Source organism: Anoplophora glabripennis, unplaced genomic scaffold (assembly GCF_000390285.2).
Source record: "Anoplophora glabripennis isolate ALB-LARVAE unplaced genomic scaffold, Agla_2.0 scaffold354, whole genome shotgun sequence".
NCBI classification, from domain to species: domain Eukaryota; kingdom Metazoa; phylum Arthropoda; class Insecta; order Coleoptera; family Cerambycidae; genus Anoplophora; species Anoplophora glabripennis.
This window is the reverse complement of record NW_019416649.1, coordinates 354,265-371,027: the sequence shown is the minus strand read 5'-3', so window position 1 is coordinate 371,027 and position 16,763 is coordinate 354,265. Positions and strand designations below refer to the sequence as shown.

Genomic DNA, 16,763 nt, shown 5'->3' with positions numbered 1-16,763 from the left:
TTATTTTACAAATGTTTTTAATTGATTTCAACAAATGTACTTTCATATCTAATGAAATTCTACTTATAATGATACGATAAAGAAATAAAAAGTGTACTATCTATAACGAAAATGTTAGTTTATATTTATGTAGGTAAAATACTCGAAAGTTTATATCTCGATTAGCATTTAATATTTGCAGTTATGATCTCAAAACTAGGTCTCCTCTCCCAAGAAAGTAATTAGGGCCCATTATCATTCGAGCAATACAACAATAACGTAAATTACCAAATATTTCTAGAGATCTCTGGCTCAACTCACCATCAACGGATATCAACGAATTTAGTCACTAAGATGATCACGGCAATCAACATAACTCCGATTTGTCACTTATAATCACTATCACTAACATTGTTTCATCATTCCATTGTGGATGTCCTATTAGGCTGCATTTACGGACCACTGAAATAAAAATATATTAGACTTTTAAGTGCGGATATTGAAAATTCGGGGTAACATCTGTAGATGCACTAGTTACAGGCCTATTTTGTCGGCATTTCCAAAGATATCCGGACATCGAAGATGCAAACGTCTGCACAAACATTTTATGCACTAAAAAATGTTGCTTTAAAATAAACTCTGGCATTTATTTTAAATTTGGCGCAAACAGTCTTGATCAAAGTTAGCGTTTATTTTAAATTTGGCAAACAGTCTTGATCAAAGTTATATAGTTCGATGATGTATGATGTAATACAAGTTATGAAGTCATTTCATGGCAGCCAGACCAGACCTCTTATATGTTCGTCGATGGAAATCTGAAAAGGACTGTGTTTTTTATTATGTTATGAGGTTGTGCATTGACGTCCCAAATCTTGTTTATACATAAAATATTCTGATTTTTTTTTGAATGCCTTATTTACTACAATAAATATAGCAGACTGAGATTGTTCCTAGATATTGCGCCGAACCTTCAATTTTGAAAGCGCAATCGGCTAAAGTCGTCACGTTGTTCATGTTCATTTAATTGATAGTGATACTGATTCTTATCTTTATCTCTTGATAAAGAAAATGGATTTTGCGATTATGCATGAAATGAATGTGTTACATTCTTTTTGTAGATACATGTCAGTTCAGTAAATAATAATGAAAACAGAAAAAAACTTGGGATGGTCACTGGTTAGTGGTCGCTGAAAAGCGGAACTTTTGAAGTGTTCTTCATTAGTGGGCAACCCTTAACTAAGAACCACCCTTTACTTGCATCAAAATGAAATGCTAATAAGAATACCTAGAAAGTTCATATTAATACCTATATTTAACAGTTACATATTATTTATAAATTTCTTAGTGACGCTACTGACTATAAAACCAATTAATTATCAGAGATGAATTAGAAAGATTCATACGTTTCTCTCTTTTTCGTATTATATCTAGGCTACGAATGAGGATTTATATTTTATTTAACCTTTATTTATACATATTTGTTAGTGGAACAAGCTTTTTTACATTTAAATTCAATTTGTCTAGCTTTGGCCCTGAACTTTTAAAAAATTTCTCCAAAAAAAAATAATCGAGGATATTTCCGAAAATCTATACTGATAAGCAGTAATATTTCTATTTAAACGAAGGTGTCGCTATAATATACACAACGCTGATACAAATGTACTAGAAATCAATGAGTTTTCCAATACGTTATTTGTAGGTTGTCCATTAGTCATTGGACCCAAGTGGTTGTACTACTAAAGGACCTTTGTACTTTGTGTAACTTGTCAATTTCTGTAGTCCAGACCTCTGCACAAAGCAGAGGTTACTCAATAGAAGCGATCATCTCGGTGTGATATAAAGGAAAAAGGAATGTATCTCTCTCCTTTTAAGCTCTCTCCCTCCTAGGGGGCATTAATCTACATATAGGTTGATTAACGCTTATCTGGGACTGGGAGCGCGATCCTCGAGAGAGAAACTACCGAACACCCTGTGCTTCTAGAGTAGAGTAGTAGTCTGGCGTGCAGTGAGTTATGCTTGGGAAAAGCTATTTAGTAGTACCAACCCTAGGAGTTAATTAAACATAAATTTTTCGGTCATTCGAATTTAATAATATTTCATAATCATAATAACAATTCATAACAGTGTTACCAGATCTCCTGTTTTAACAGGAGATCTCCTGTTTTCACTCTCACTCTCCTGTTCTACTGTTTTCACAATGAGATCTCCTGTTTTTAGTCTCAATGTCTATTCTTCTGGTTTCTCTATGAAATAAACTGTTGGTTATACTAATTTTCCTCAGAATAAGAATATTTTAGTAGGACGCTGTTCTCTAACGGCACTGTGTTCGTCACTTGTTAATATTTTCAGTCCTGTTATATTTTCTGTAGTCGAGTTCATGCAAGATCTTTTACTCATCTTGCAGTTCATGTACATATTTAAATTTTAAATCCGCAATTCGCGTTTATATGAACTGGGCCTAACAAGGCGTTTCGTTTCGTTCGTTTACTTCAGCGGGATTCTGGGATTTTTTATTTTGACAAATGACAGTTGTCAAATCACGTGACGTACCGATGTAATTGCAAACTATTAAACGAACTCCTACAATTATATATTATATAAATATAATATTTTGCTATATTTTGTGCATGTGTTCCTCTATTAAAAAATATATTTATTAAAATCTCCTGTTGAAAAAAGAAATCTCCTGTTTTTTTGGCTACATTTCTACTGTTGACAGAAATTTCCATCTGGCAACACTGATTCATAATCAAACTATTTACACAACAGAGAGCGTTGTGCAAACATTTTGATCGTGTATGTCTTGATTGGAGCTGTTGCGCAAGTTTAAACGTGTATGTGGATGTTTGAAGATGTTGTACAACGTAACAAACGAATAGTGTCACAACTAGAGATGTTCGAGCAGTTTTAAAAAATAAATAAAATGGCTTTCTTTATCTACAGTTGTAATGGAAATAAAGAATTTTGGCGAGAATTTATACAGATGTATCACGATTTACCTGAACTATGGAAAGTTAAAAGTAACCTTTATAAAAATTGAAATTTAAATAGTGCCTATGATAAATTAGTAAACAAATTGAGGGAAATAAATAAAAGAAAATCCCGACAGACATGCCGCCCATTTTTAATAAATTTGTACAAACTGTCGTATCGTGTATACTGGGTGTAACGTAAAGGTTGTGAATAAATTAAACGGTGGATTTTTTAGTTTAAAAAATACATCTCACATGAAGTTTTATTTTCCAAGCTACAGGGCGCTAAAAAGTTTCCAAAAAATTAGTTTTTCTCCAATAACTTTCGAACGAAATTTTAGCATTAGCTTAATTTGATAATCCCCTAGTAACAGGAAAAGATTGACTTTGTAAGTTACTCAGTGGCGTGCGTACGGATTGTACCGTAATGTTTTTCGAACGAAATTGTGGTACACAACTGGTAATAACATTTTTTTAATATTAAAAGATGTTAAAAAGGGAGCGAACCTACAATAAATAAAGCTAAAATAACCTCCTAATGGTTTCCTAACTCTGTAGGTAGGGATTTGAAGTAAAATAAAAAAATGCAGATATAAAATTCACCAATATATTTCTCACGCGTGTTGTCCAAGGGTTTGTTGGATGTTCTGCCGAATACGTGGGGTTCTACAGGTGGTTCTGGTGTATTGGACTCGAAGGACACAAATCTGGAGACCAAAGGTCTACCGTCTATCTAATTCTTTGCCAGGTTACCGCCAAGTTTGTCCAAATGCGGGACTCAAAAATGCAGTGACTTATTAATCTTTAGCTACTCAATCTTCGCTAATATGAAACTTTACATAAATCTTTAAGTGACTCTTTAAAACGAATCTTCATAAACATTTCGTCATACTTTAACGAAACTTTAAAAATTTTTTAAAACTCTGAAACCTTACTTTCAAAAAAAACTTTTCAAACACTTGAGACTCTTCTCAAAACTAAAACTCTTTCAAAAAAGACTTTTCACTAAACCTTTAAGCCTTTCAAAACTTTAATACTTCCATGTTTAAAAATATACAGGGTGTTCCATTTAAAAAATGTAATATTTGGCGTGTCCCGTTTTTACTCATCATCCTGTATGTATCAAATTAATTTTGTAGTTTGATTCTGTATAACTTTTATATAAACTTTTTTTCTGTATTATGAGTAACAAGGGAGTTATTTTACTTTTTCACACTAATATATGGCCCACCCTGTATACATATACATGCTGTTACAAATTCGCTTCTCACTACAGGTATCTCGAAAACAGTAAGAGATACGAACTAGCTTAAATGGGGACAAAGTTGCATAATTAGGGGACCAACATTATGCCTCTAAAATATCAAGGCTAACATGATTAGTTTTCGAAATATTTGAAAAAAACCGAAAATTTGAAAATCCGTTTTTGTTTCATTTCAGCCTTGTTTGAGGTGATATTGAAAAAAGAAGAACACTTTCTCATGGCCACTTTTTGCCCTCTATTGAATGGCGTAATCAATTTTTATATGTAACGTTTCGTCTCCAGGACTGTCATCAACTTTATTACATTTTTTTGCAAGCCTTCATGACCCCTAATACTGTACTGTACTGCCTCAGCCCGAACCAGATTCAGATGTTTATTTGTCTCGAAAAATTAATCTTCAATGTATTCGTTTCAAATTTATCTAAATTTTTTATTTAAATGTCTTTGTTTATCGAATTATCGTACACTGTAAGTGTCATTAGACCCTGTGTAAGTGTAATCCATCTAGTTATTTAAACTATTACCACCACGCGTTACAATAAAACATTTATTATTATTAAGAACGGAAATTGAAGTCCCGTTTCATCTAACAAAGTACTACAATATTCATATAGATGTCGCTACAGGAAATACATTTATAGTAAAAATAGTACGACTATTTCATTCATTCAAATTCCGGCAAAACTCACCTAAAAAAAACGAGATAATGCCAGGTGCACGCACACGTGCACGATAATGAGTTGTCCGGCCTATACGTCCATCCCACTCTCTTGCTATCTCATAATCGCATATGAAAAGAGGGGTAATAAAATAATAAAAACTCCAATTTGCGGCCGCCGGTTTTTTGTTCTGAAAATATTTCTATTTTCTATCTTCTACATATTATTATGTACATATTTACAAAAAAGGAGGATGGCAAGTGGTTATACAAATTTATAATATTTGCAGCCAACTAAAAGTTTTATTTCATATTATTTTCTACATTTTAGTACTTATATGGATTCGGACCAGAGTAGGTGCGAATGTAATTATTTCTTGTATGGATCTTTGAGCTGTTATCTTTTATTGTTGCGTTGTGGCTGCGAAATATTTTATTTGTGGAGTTTACTATTTTTTATATGAAGGAAAAAACATTAACAGAGTAAGTATTACAATTTGCTAGGCATAGTTGTACTTAGTACTAAATTCAAGTAAATAATAGATATTAAAAATAAATATGTAGGTATATTGTATTTGATTATTTGAAAATAAAAATTACATATGCGACAATGGACTTTCCGCTTACTTAGCCGTAATATAAATATGACATATTGTCGTTGCAATGCACATACAGGCTGTTCCAATAGTGTGACAAAGTTTATAATTATTTTCAGTTATAGTTGTATAGGGCAAAATCTTCAGGCCAAAAACAAGATTTTCTGAACGTTTAATTCGGTCTGAAAATAATGAATAATGGAAATAATAATAAAATGTGAATCCGAGCAAGTAACTTTTTTCGTATCACTACTACAGGCAGTTATACTAAACTTTATCGCACTATTGTGGCACCCTATATATGACTAGATATATCATTATGGTAAATCAAAAGCATAATAGGTAAAAATGTATAATTATCTATGTTTATAACAAATATTATCTGGTAAAATTCTTTTCTTACTTTCAGATACGGAACCGGAAGAAGTCTATATGTTATTTCGTAATATACCTATAGTGGTGAAAACAACCCACTCTATGTAGAACAAATTAAGAAATATGAAGAATTATGGAAAAAATCAATGGCAACAAATTTGGAACAATTTTATAAAAATTGTATACTACCAGAAATAATATACAAAAATATTCCACAGGGAAAAAGATGTATGGATCCAGAATATATTATAGAAACTCAAATTAATAAAAAGAAATAATTTTATTTTATGAATTTTTAAATTTTTTCCTGTTCTACTGTACCTATTCTATTTATTTCTTTATTACTTTCATTTATTTACATATTTATTAAACTACACTGTTCCACAGAATTTCTGTTTATATTGGAGGTATTAAAGTACCTATACTACAACTATTTTTTCAATTGAAGTGAACTGAATACCTATTTCTCATAAAAAAAATTTAGACTCAAATCGTCCTTTTGTACATAATTCTTTACACATTTTTTGGACAAAATAAGTATATCGTACATATTTTTTATATTTTCTCATTATTATGTATATTCACAATTAAAATTCTATTTATATTAATATGCAAATTTTTTTTATCAAGAATTACTTAATATTAATTATTAAAAATATAATATTTTCCATTTCTGTTTATACCAAAGTAAGCCGCTTTATTCACAAATCGTAATTATAACATAACTTTCCGTTATGAACAACTTTTCTTATTAACATTTTTTTATATTATCAAAAACAAAAGCAGTTTATTCTTCAACGTTATTAATTTTGTTAAATTTCTGATCACCCTGTATATATATAAATTACAGTTTTTCATGACAAACATATTCAATTAAAAAGCAAAATATTTTTTGTCACGAATTACTTTTTCTAGTAGAATAGAAAATAAAAATGTTTTCCCTCTTATCCACTAACCGTAGATACTAATATAGGTATATTAATTATAAATTATGGTTTTAAATAAACTAAAAATTGTTTATATTTCATATTTTCTAAAATTATATAATAGTATGGACTTGCACTGTTACTTATATACTTTTATACAAAAATATATCTAAAATGATCATGACATTCTTTAAATATTTACGTATCAATTAACAGAAACCATGACTACCAATTCAGAATCAGGTTATACCAAATTAACCACATACAACAGCTGTTCGTTAAAAATAACCCGAGTCCATTCATAAATAAATTTTTACTAGTGCGACATCTATTACAAATCAAGCGAATTAAAAGTCGGAGATAATGCTATTCATGAATGAATATTTTTTAATAATTTTATTCCAATATAACTTTTTAAATAATAAAGTGATGAACAAACTATGAAATAAAGTCTAATCAGTTTATTTATTTAAAGACAACTATATAAAAAATTGCATAATTCTATAATACTATGAAGAAATAATCGTTTCTTTGTAAAAGTCCAAAAAACCTTCATATTTAGAAATTAATTTCTCACGAATTATTTACCTATCCCAATTAATTTTTGCTTTACTGTCTTCATTTATACTTTGCCAAATGTGATATGAAATTTTACTACTTTCTTCCATTGCTTTAAAAAGATATATTGGAATAAAAAAAGGGCTGTTTTCTACCATTTTTCGGTATAATTTAGGCAACCAGAAATGCATCAGTTTCCATCCTTAACTATTACCATCACTTGGTCATACAGAACTCGATAAGTTGTGTCAAAATTAAAACATTACAATTTTACTGTCAAGCAGTAATATTTCTATTTAAATAAAGATGTCGCTACACCATACATAACGCTGATACAGATGTACTAAAAACCAATGAGTTTTCCAATGCGTCGTTCCTAAATTGTCCACAAGTTGTTGGACCCCGGTGGTTGTAATACTAATGGACATTTGTGTAGCTACTCTGTGTATTTTTAGGCATGGGGTAACACTGTAAATTTTCGTGTAATTGACACAACAATACCGACACGGCTTGTGCTGTATCAACACAACGTGTCAGCACAATTGTGTCATGGTACAGTAAACTGGATCGGATAGATGCAGATGTGTGGTACTGTCTGCGTGTCTGCGCCGCGTTCAATCTCGTTATGACACGCCGCCGGTTCCTTTACATGTTCACAATATAATTCTAATTAGTCCAATTTTTGTAATTTATTTTTGATTATTGTTTTATTTACGTAACCATAGCTATCAGTATTTTTTTAATGTTTCAGTTTTATGTTTTTTTTTAATTTTGCGGTATGTTTTTTATCAAAGATATTTATTTTTACTCGTGTTTTATGTAAATATATAGATATTTTAAACGACTTGAGTTTTAATAATTAAAATACCTAAGTATATTTTGAGTATTAAATTGTTTTACTCACAAGTGTTATATACGTAATAAATAAGTTTTGGAAAAAATATTAAATCGGGGACTCTGTGGCCCCTTAACTCCCATAATCGCTCTTCCGCGGTGTCATAATATAAATTCCCATCCCATCGAGAATCAGGATGGTGACTCGTGACACCGTGCGCCGTTTAGTAACTCGCAATCCGCAATTTCTGCCATCTTGGGTGTTATTAAGTGTCATGGTGTCACGTGGGCTGTTTCAGCACCCATGACACCCAGAGAGGTGTCAACACAAAAGCACCATTCAACACAGTGTTACCCATGACTACTGTGTATGCATCCGAAGATCTGCAGACTCGATTGAATATGATCTAGCGCGCCTTGATGATTCATACATACAGTAAAATATATCTTTGCTAAATTTTGGTCCTAGAAGGCTGATTAAAGCCCCGAGCGCGCTCCCACAAGAGATTACTGTATGTGTATATCCCGTGCAGCAGCTGATCTTGAGTCGCAACTAGTGTCTGTCTGGTGTGCAGCGGGTATGCACGAAAAAAGCAATTTAGTAGTACCAACCCTGGAAGATAATTAAATAAAAATATTTCGGTTATTCCCAATGAAGTCTAGCGAGAATGGCTTGTGTAACCGATAGCAGTTGGGGACACCCCGTATAGGGACCAATGGAGCTGCATTGATGGATTGAATGCTGAGGCATCAGTTTATTTAAAATTATATAGTTTACATTTACGATGTAGAAGTTAGTGTTAGTTAGTCAGTCATATTCCTTCTCGAGTCTCAAGTACTCTCCTTGTCTATGCATTATTATTTTCTCACAATATACTGTTTTACGTTTCACCTGGGTAGTTTTTATTTTCTTATTTGAAAGAGTTTACACTTGCCTATATTCACATGTACACGAATCACGAATTGATGTTCAACTCGTCAGCTAGTCACTGTTCCCAATTCGGCCGCTGTCTTGAAATTGATAAATGCAAAATCAATGTTTCTAGTTTGTGGTCCAGACTCCAGAGCTGACCAGTGTTTATGTTTATGCCATAAGAAATCAATTATTATATTTCACACATGACTTCTAGAGAACTCGCTGCGGTGTTCCTTTCTGAATTACTTCCGCAATCCGGTAAATCCACTACTATAAACATTAGTTACGCATTTTCATAGAAAATAACAGTTCTAATAAACATGTATCCTTAGAATAAAAATAAAAATTTGGTATCCCAGCAACGGCCTTGAAAATTGATGCAGATGTCAGTTAGTCGTTTGTCCTTTTGTCAGACTTATTAGGTTATGTCTGAGTAAACAAACAAATCCAAAATGCAGTGGACTCAAAATTTATGTAGGTGCTGCGGTCAGATAAGTGAAACCTGCCATTCGATTTTCAACAGCGAGATACCCAGTGCTCTGGAAGACAAAATCAAAAAATGCCTCAACTTGAATGTAAGCAACAATTTTACTCCAACTGCCAAACACATTTCTTTATTTTACAGCTGTGCAAAGACGACTACAAACCAAAACAGATATGCAACGGATGCGTGGTGAAACTCAACGAATTTTCAGAGTTTATGGACACTTGCTATGCCACAAATCAAAAATTTGAATCTATTTACTTCAACTCGCCGACCTGGCAGAGCAGAAGTTATGATTACCCTCCCTTGCAGAAGCAAAGTGTGATCGTGAGCAACAAACAGGTACCTGATAATCTTGACATTGAACTGTACAAGAACACGGGTATGGTGTTAGATAATCTCAACATAAGTAACTGTCAGTTAAACGAAACGGACGTTTTAGAGCTAGTAGGTGACGGAAACTACAACACCGAAAACTGTACACAGTACATGAACGACTCAAAGATTAGAAGTCCCTACATCACGGTTTTAAGACACCCTTCCACCACGGAAGAACATAACGCTTCCTCTAGTTACAGTTGCCAAGACACAGGCAACAATAGAATGTGCTACCTAAATAATTCTTACAACACAAACGGTTCGAGCGCAGAACTGAGGGATTTAGAGGAAGATGCGGAGAGTTTAAGAAAAAAAACCGTCACTGTAGATGCGGTACAGAACACCTTAAAGCGACCTGCAAGCACGTACCACAAAGAAAAACTAAAAAAACTACACCCATGCCCACACTGCCTGCGAACTTTTTCTCGTAGAGGCACCTTAAACTCCCACGTAGCCAACCACACAAACGTAAGGCCTTACAGGTGTGAGGACTGCTCGAAATCCTTTGCCGTCAAAAGCGAGCTCACCACTCACAGAAAAGTCCACGGAGACAAGCATAAATGCGTGTACTGTGCGAAAAAGTTCTCGGTTCCCAGTAAACTGCTACGTCACATTCGAATACACACAAACGACAAACCTTTCGTGTGTAACGTGGCTAACTGCGGCAAAAGGTTTTCCGACAAGCGTAATTTGGAAGGGCACAAACTCTTGCATACGTCGGAGAAGAATTACCCTTGCTCCGTATGTGCGAAGTCGTTCAAGACTGCCAACAGGCTGAAGCAGCACTCGAAGTGCCATACGTGCGGCGTAATGTACACTTGCGACTTGTGTTCGAAGAAGTTTAAGTACAAGAGCAATCTGATCAGTCACATTAAAAAGCACAACAATATTTGTCCATACTGTAAAATAAACTGTGAGAGTAAAACTCTGTTGACTTATCATTTAAAGACGTGTAAAGCTCGTTTGTAACTGTGATATCTATGAAATAAATTCTTTTATTTTTCTTTCCCGGTCTTTTGAATTCCTCATACAGGGTGTTTCTTAAGCTGATGTCCAAATTCCAGGGGCGTATTTTGTGGCCTAAAATAAGGCTACGGCGTGTCAAAAATTAAAAAAAATCAGTTTTTAATTTTTAATTTCTAAACCGCTTGAGATAATTTAACCAAATTTGGTGTGCACATTTAGTATGAAAGTAGGTATGAAACAAAAAATTACCAACTTTAGAAACTTACCAGTGGCGGAGGTGTAGGTATCATCGATCATTATTTGCCAAAAAAATATATCACCCTGTATAATATTACAAATAAAATAGGTCATTATATGCGCCATTTTATTATCTTCACTTTTTGTTTCTTTACTTTTTTTGTACTATACTAGATGATATATATTTTTTTTTTGGCAAATAATGATCGATGATACCTACACCTCCGCCACTGGTAAGTTTATAAAGCTGGTAATTTTTCGTTTCATACCTACTGTCATACTAAATATGCACACCGAATTTGGTTAAATTATCTAAAGCGGTTTAGAAATTAAAAATTAAAAACTGATTTTTTTTTTAATTTTTGACACGCTGTAGCTGGACAATGGCTGTCCTAAGACCCCACATTGATATGACAAAAAACCCTTATTTTTGACCTCAGAATATGCCCCTGGATTTTTAACCTCTATTTAAGAAACACCCTGTATATTAGTCAGTAGTTGTTAAGGTGTTTTATTCAAGTTTGGTGGTGCTTAAATAAACAAATCCCTGATAGCTTTTTTACGGAACTGAATATTTACTCCATTAATAATACATGGAAGAAACTCGAGTTGAAAATAAGGAAAATTAAAACTAAAATTGAAGGAAAAAAATTAAAAACTTTAATTTACAGTTTTATTTTATATTGGCCTTCGATATGGAAGTTAGTAGTTAAAGCTATCAAATTTGCATCAAATAAAGGAGCATTTTTATTTTAGAAAAAATTTCTAATAATTTTTGCTGTGTGAGCACCAAATAAGGGCCAACTAGATATGCGGGGATGTTTTTCCTTTAGGAGACAGTTACATTGTTTTAATCAAGGAAATTAAAAACAAAAATTTTTCAGAAATGTGAAATTTTTTGCTATATTCTAACGGTATTAAATATATTGTACGATATCAACAAATATTTGTTGAAATAATAATAGAAAATTTGTTATGAAACTTAATATTTACTTCAATGATAATATTGATAAAGTTGTTCACTAATTAATATACAAGGTGTTTATTAAGTACTTGTACAAACTTTAAAGAGTGAATCTTTGACTAATTTTAAGATAACAAGTTCATATGAAGATGGGTCCGCAACGGCTTGGTTCTTAAGGTACAGAGCGACCAAAACAAAATTTTTGTTTGGTATTTTGATTATATTTTTGTTCAATAACATGGCAATTTGACGAAATTCGGGAAACTGGGAGTATTGATGATGAGAAACTCAAATATTTACTTAGTTTTTTGTTTATGTTAGGGGGCGCCACATACAGTGTTGTAAATTATTTAAATTAATTAATTAAATTAAATGTTAATTTAAATAACCATAACTTGTGTTGCACTGTATGTAATTTTTAACTAAATACAGCTATTCCTCATTCAATTTTATGCACAAGAAGTATGCCTAGGATTTATTTCTGAAAGAAGCAGTTTTGTAAAAAATGGGTTTAAAATTAAACCTGCGCTGGAGTTTTGTAAGTTGAATCATTGAGTTTTTCAAAAATAAGTGAACAAATGTGTGTATTATTGTTTGTATTGCGATATGACAAACTTAGATTTACAAAATTAAGACTAAACTATTTCTGCAAATAAGTTAATAACATTTACAATAATTGAAACAAACAAAAATAATTTTTTTTTTAACGCTCTATCTTAAGAACCAAACAATTGCAGATTCATATGAACTTTTTATCTTAAAATTATTCAAAGATTCACCCATTAAAGTTTGTGCAAGTACTTAATAAACACACAATTTTTTTTCCTAAACACGTATAAATGGGCAACATTACACTGGAAAAAAAATATTTATTTCCTTTTGATTTGAATTTATTTTTCTGATACAATTTTTTGTATTCATGTCATTAACGTAGTTTCATTTATTCTAACCAAGATTTTTGAGAAAATAATTTGATATGTTTCGTATTGAGTTTATTTAAAAAGGAATAATTGTTATTTTATTATCAAACAAATTATCTACATGATATTTATTGAAATATCAAAGAATTTCTCCGACTGGACTGGAAACAATAGTTACAGCAGTTCCCTCGTGTAAATTATTTGGTAACCTTTATTTATAACGCCCTGTACGCTTTGTAGAAACAACCAAGTATACACGAAGTGAAATAGAGTTCCGCAAGGGTCAGATCTAGGTCCACAAATGAAAAAAATTTTCATTAATGACTTGTCTAATCTGTAATGCTAATATTTCTCATTTGGAACCTCAAAAGTAAATAAAATCTTTAGACAGAAAAATTAATGAAATAAACCCTTGTGCAAAAAAAAGAATCAGTCGAGTAATTTTTATGAAAATAATAGTTTTGCCAAGGCCAATGCGATCTAGCAACTTCATTGATATGAAAAGTCAAGCAATGCTGATTGTGACCATCCAGGGAATGCTCAAGATGCTCGTCCACCTTCTAGTGGCTGGTATGTCAATGTATCCACAGAAGCTATACAAATATTCTTTGGAAATGATATAAAACTGTTGGGGTTGCTCATCCCGACATCGGCGTTTAGCTTAGTATCAGAAATAAGCCGACGTAAAATAATGAAAAAAAATTGCTTTGCCTAAACAGACAAATAAAAGTCAAATACACATTATACACAACTATTTTTATATCAATAGCTGCCGACTGTTCCCTTTTGGCTAAAGCGTTCACAGAATAGTGAAATAGAGAAGTACTAAAAAAAAAGTTGTATTTAATTCATATGGGAGGGTATGTAGAAATAAAAGCCATATTTTCAGTATACATATATTGTTTAACCATGTTAAAAACTTTGCGAGTAGAAATTCTATCAGCTATAAATAAAAAACATACAATATAGGTAACAATGGAAAAATTAATTTTGTATCTACAAAGATTTAATCAGATAATACAATATTAGGTATATTTTCAGTCAATTTTGGTTCAAATTTAATTTTCCTGACGGGACATTTCAACCGTCTAAACTCTATTGTCGCTTAATACCCATTACAAATGTAATGATTATAATCTAAAGTGGTTAATAATTATTTCATTATGAAACAAAGAACCGTAGTAATTATGCAAAAAGTAGTGGCAAAATCCGAAATTATGAATTTATCAAAAATACAAAAATGTGTTTTTCCAAAATTATAGACAGAAATCAAAGAAACTATTGACATACATCTTGATTTCTTATTTTTTAAAATTATGATTGTACTTTTAATAGGAAAATTATTTTCCTAGACTACATTCCGTTTTTATTAACGGATAGTTTTTCAAAACATTGAAATCGTGCCAATTTTTAACAAACTCCCGACACTTATTCACTTTAAATTTAAAAACAGTTATTTTCTCGTCCAAGTGACTAGTTCTTCATAATGGAAAATAAAAAGTTGCTATATAAGATTTACGTAATAATCCACTCTTCATATAGTTCTCTAAGGTCTCCTACATTAAAAGAGAAATTAAATGAACCAGATTTGAGACGTTTTTTTCCATTCCGTGTGCGTACTAATACAGTCTTAAGAGCGAGTGTCTCACGCTGCCTTAACTCAAAAAAATCTTTTACATAGATGACGAGTAAAGCCACCGACAGATGGACATTGCTAAATTTAAAAACCTACGAATACGAACACTACTCTTTGACCCTTAAGTTCTGTATAGACTTAGAAACGACCTCTACCTCGGATGGTTTACTTAATCCGCAATCCGATGCCTGAGCGGTCTCCGCAATAATACTTTCTAATGACTTGGCTTTCTTCAAATACCTTATCTCATCTAACGAGCTATCTAAACAGTCATCGATCACGGTCTTAACTATATCTACAGTCTCTTTGTCGTTATTCTCAGATCTGGTCCGGTGCCTCTCCTTTGGCAGCTTGTACGGTTTGTACCTAACGTGGGAAGCTACCGGCTTGGCTCTGCAACCGATAGACACATTGCTGACGTACCTAGTGTTTATCATCACCATGTTTGGGTACTTTTTGTTCTGGATTTCCGACAAATACTCCTCCCTGGACTTGACACTGTTGGCCAGCATTCCTAGCTCGTTTAGGGCACTATCTAGTTCACTCAAACATGGTCTTTGAACCTAGAGGCAACGATTACTACTGTTGTAACATTTATTTACTTGTTATCCTTGTGTTTCTGTAGATAAACAATCAAAAAACTTTGTACCCCGAGTGAAAAGTGACAAACAAACCGTTTACATAATCAAAATAATTAAGAAACTAAAAATATCCTTTGTAATGATACCTAGTCTATTTTTAGATGGAACTGTTTGACAAAATTTTTTAACCTCAATCAGAAACTAAACAACAGAAAATGTTAGGACAGAAGAAATTTGTAAAACAGTATATGAAAAGTTGTCTCACCTCGGTCTCTACATCTTCGCAGTACATTTTCCCCTGGATAGAAAATTTTCCCAAATGTTTACATTCGTTCTCAACCTGGATGGTGCGCTTGATTTGATATGTCAAGAAGTCGAACATCAAAACAAGTGTTGGAAGAAGATGAAAGATATTGAACTATCGCGAGTTAAACAAGGACGAACACACGTCAAGCCTTACTTACACTAGAGCTAGAAATGAGAGTGGGTAACGAACGTGTTGGGAGATAGGGTTACTCCGTACAATTTTGTCAAGGCTACACCAGCCGCGTATCCTATGGGAATTCAAAAACCATACATAAAAGAAATATACAGTCATAAATTAAATGCTTTGTCCATTAAATTTTAATAGACATTATTATTACACAACGGTACCTCCGAATTCTTGACACACGCACCGAGTTTCGTGAATATTGGCGAGTAAGCTCATTTCACCCACCTTTACAAAAGTTACATATCCATAATGTGTGCTTATTGTTTTTAGGGGGTGAAAACTACCTCTTCTTGTAAAAAACGTAAAAACCATAAATTTAAGTGTTATGTCAATAGAATAAGCATTCTTTTATGTTTTGAATAATTATTTTTGATTTGTAGCAACATTTCAACCCTTAAAATCCACCCTTTATGAGGAAAAGAAACAAAAATTAGTTTTCGCGGCTCTGAAATGTTTTGACGGAGCAATAATGAAGAATTGAATATTTTTTACTGTTTATGAAATAATACATGATTTATTGCAACGTTTCAACCCTTAAAAACCACCCTTAATGAGGAATTGAAGAATTTTTACCTGCTTCAAAACACTCAACGATACATTACTGAATTTAACGAAATTACTTAAAACTCGAAACTTAAATTATGTAATTAGTGAAAGGGAAAATAAAATTTGTTTGTGTATTATACAATTATATTTTATTATCAAAAATTTACACATCATCTAAAGAATTATCATCACTGTCGACTTCCTCTGTTTGGACATGTGCGTGTATTTTGCCTCGGAAACTATCGGATATTATAGACCAGTGCTTGGGGAAGGGGGTGAGTTTTTAAGGGTAAAAAACGGTTTATCTTGATTTCCGGAAAAACTACAAGTCTTATGGAAAAAAGTTAAATGGCAAAGTTGTAGGTAATAAAAAGATCTACAACTTTTGTATTTACACTTTTTTCACATAACCTCAAAATGTATGTGAAAAATTCAAATAACCAAGTTTTTGGTTTTTTATTTTTATCTTTTACAAACAAA

The 16,763-nt window shown here is 32.3% G+C and overlaps 2 protein-coding genes across 2 annotated transcripts; one reads left to right on the top strand and one right to left on the bottom strand.

Moving 5' to 3' along the window:
- The first annotated feature begins 9,462 nt into the window (after nucleotides 1–9,462).
- On the top strand, nucleotides 9,463–10,946 carry LOC108906915 (zinc finger protein 675-like). The gene is made up of 2 exons (XM_018710356.1): nucleotides 9,463–9,653; nucleotides 9,704–10,946. Exons 1-2 carry the CDS (start codon nucleotides 9,531–9,533, stop codon nucleotides 10,907–10,909), a joined length of 1,329 nt encoding a protein of 442 aa, XP_018565872.1. The 5' UTR covers nucleotides 9,463–9,530; the 3' UTR covers nucleotides 10,910–10,946.
- Nucleotides 10,947–13,909: 2,963 nt separating this feature from the next.
- Nucleotides 13,910–15,703, bottom strand: LOC108906914. The gene is made up of 2 exons (XM_018710355.1): nucleotides 15,510–15,703; nucleotides 13,910–15,226 (listed from the first exon to the last, which is right to left on the bottom strand). The coding sequence occupies exons 1-2, from the start codon at nucleotides 15,624–15,626 to the stop codon at nucleotides 14,771–14,773; spliced, it is 573 nt and encodes a 190-aa protein (XP_018565871.1). The 5' UTR covers nucleotides 15,627–15,703; the 3' UTR covers nucleotides 13,910–14,770.
- Between the last annotated feature and the right edge of the window lie 1,060 nt (nucleotides 15,704–16,763).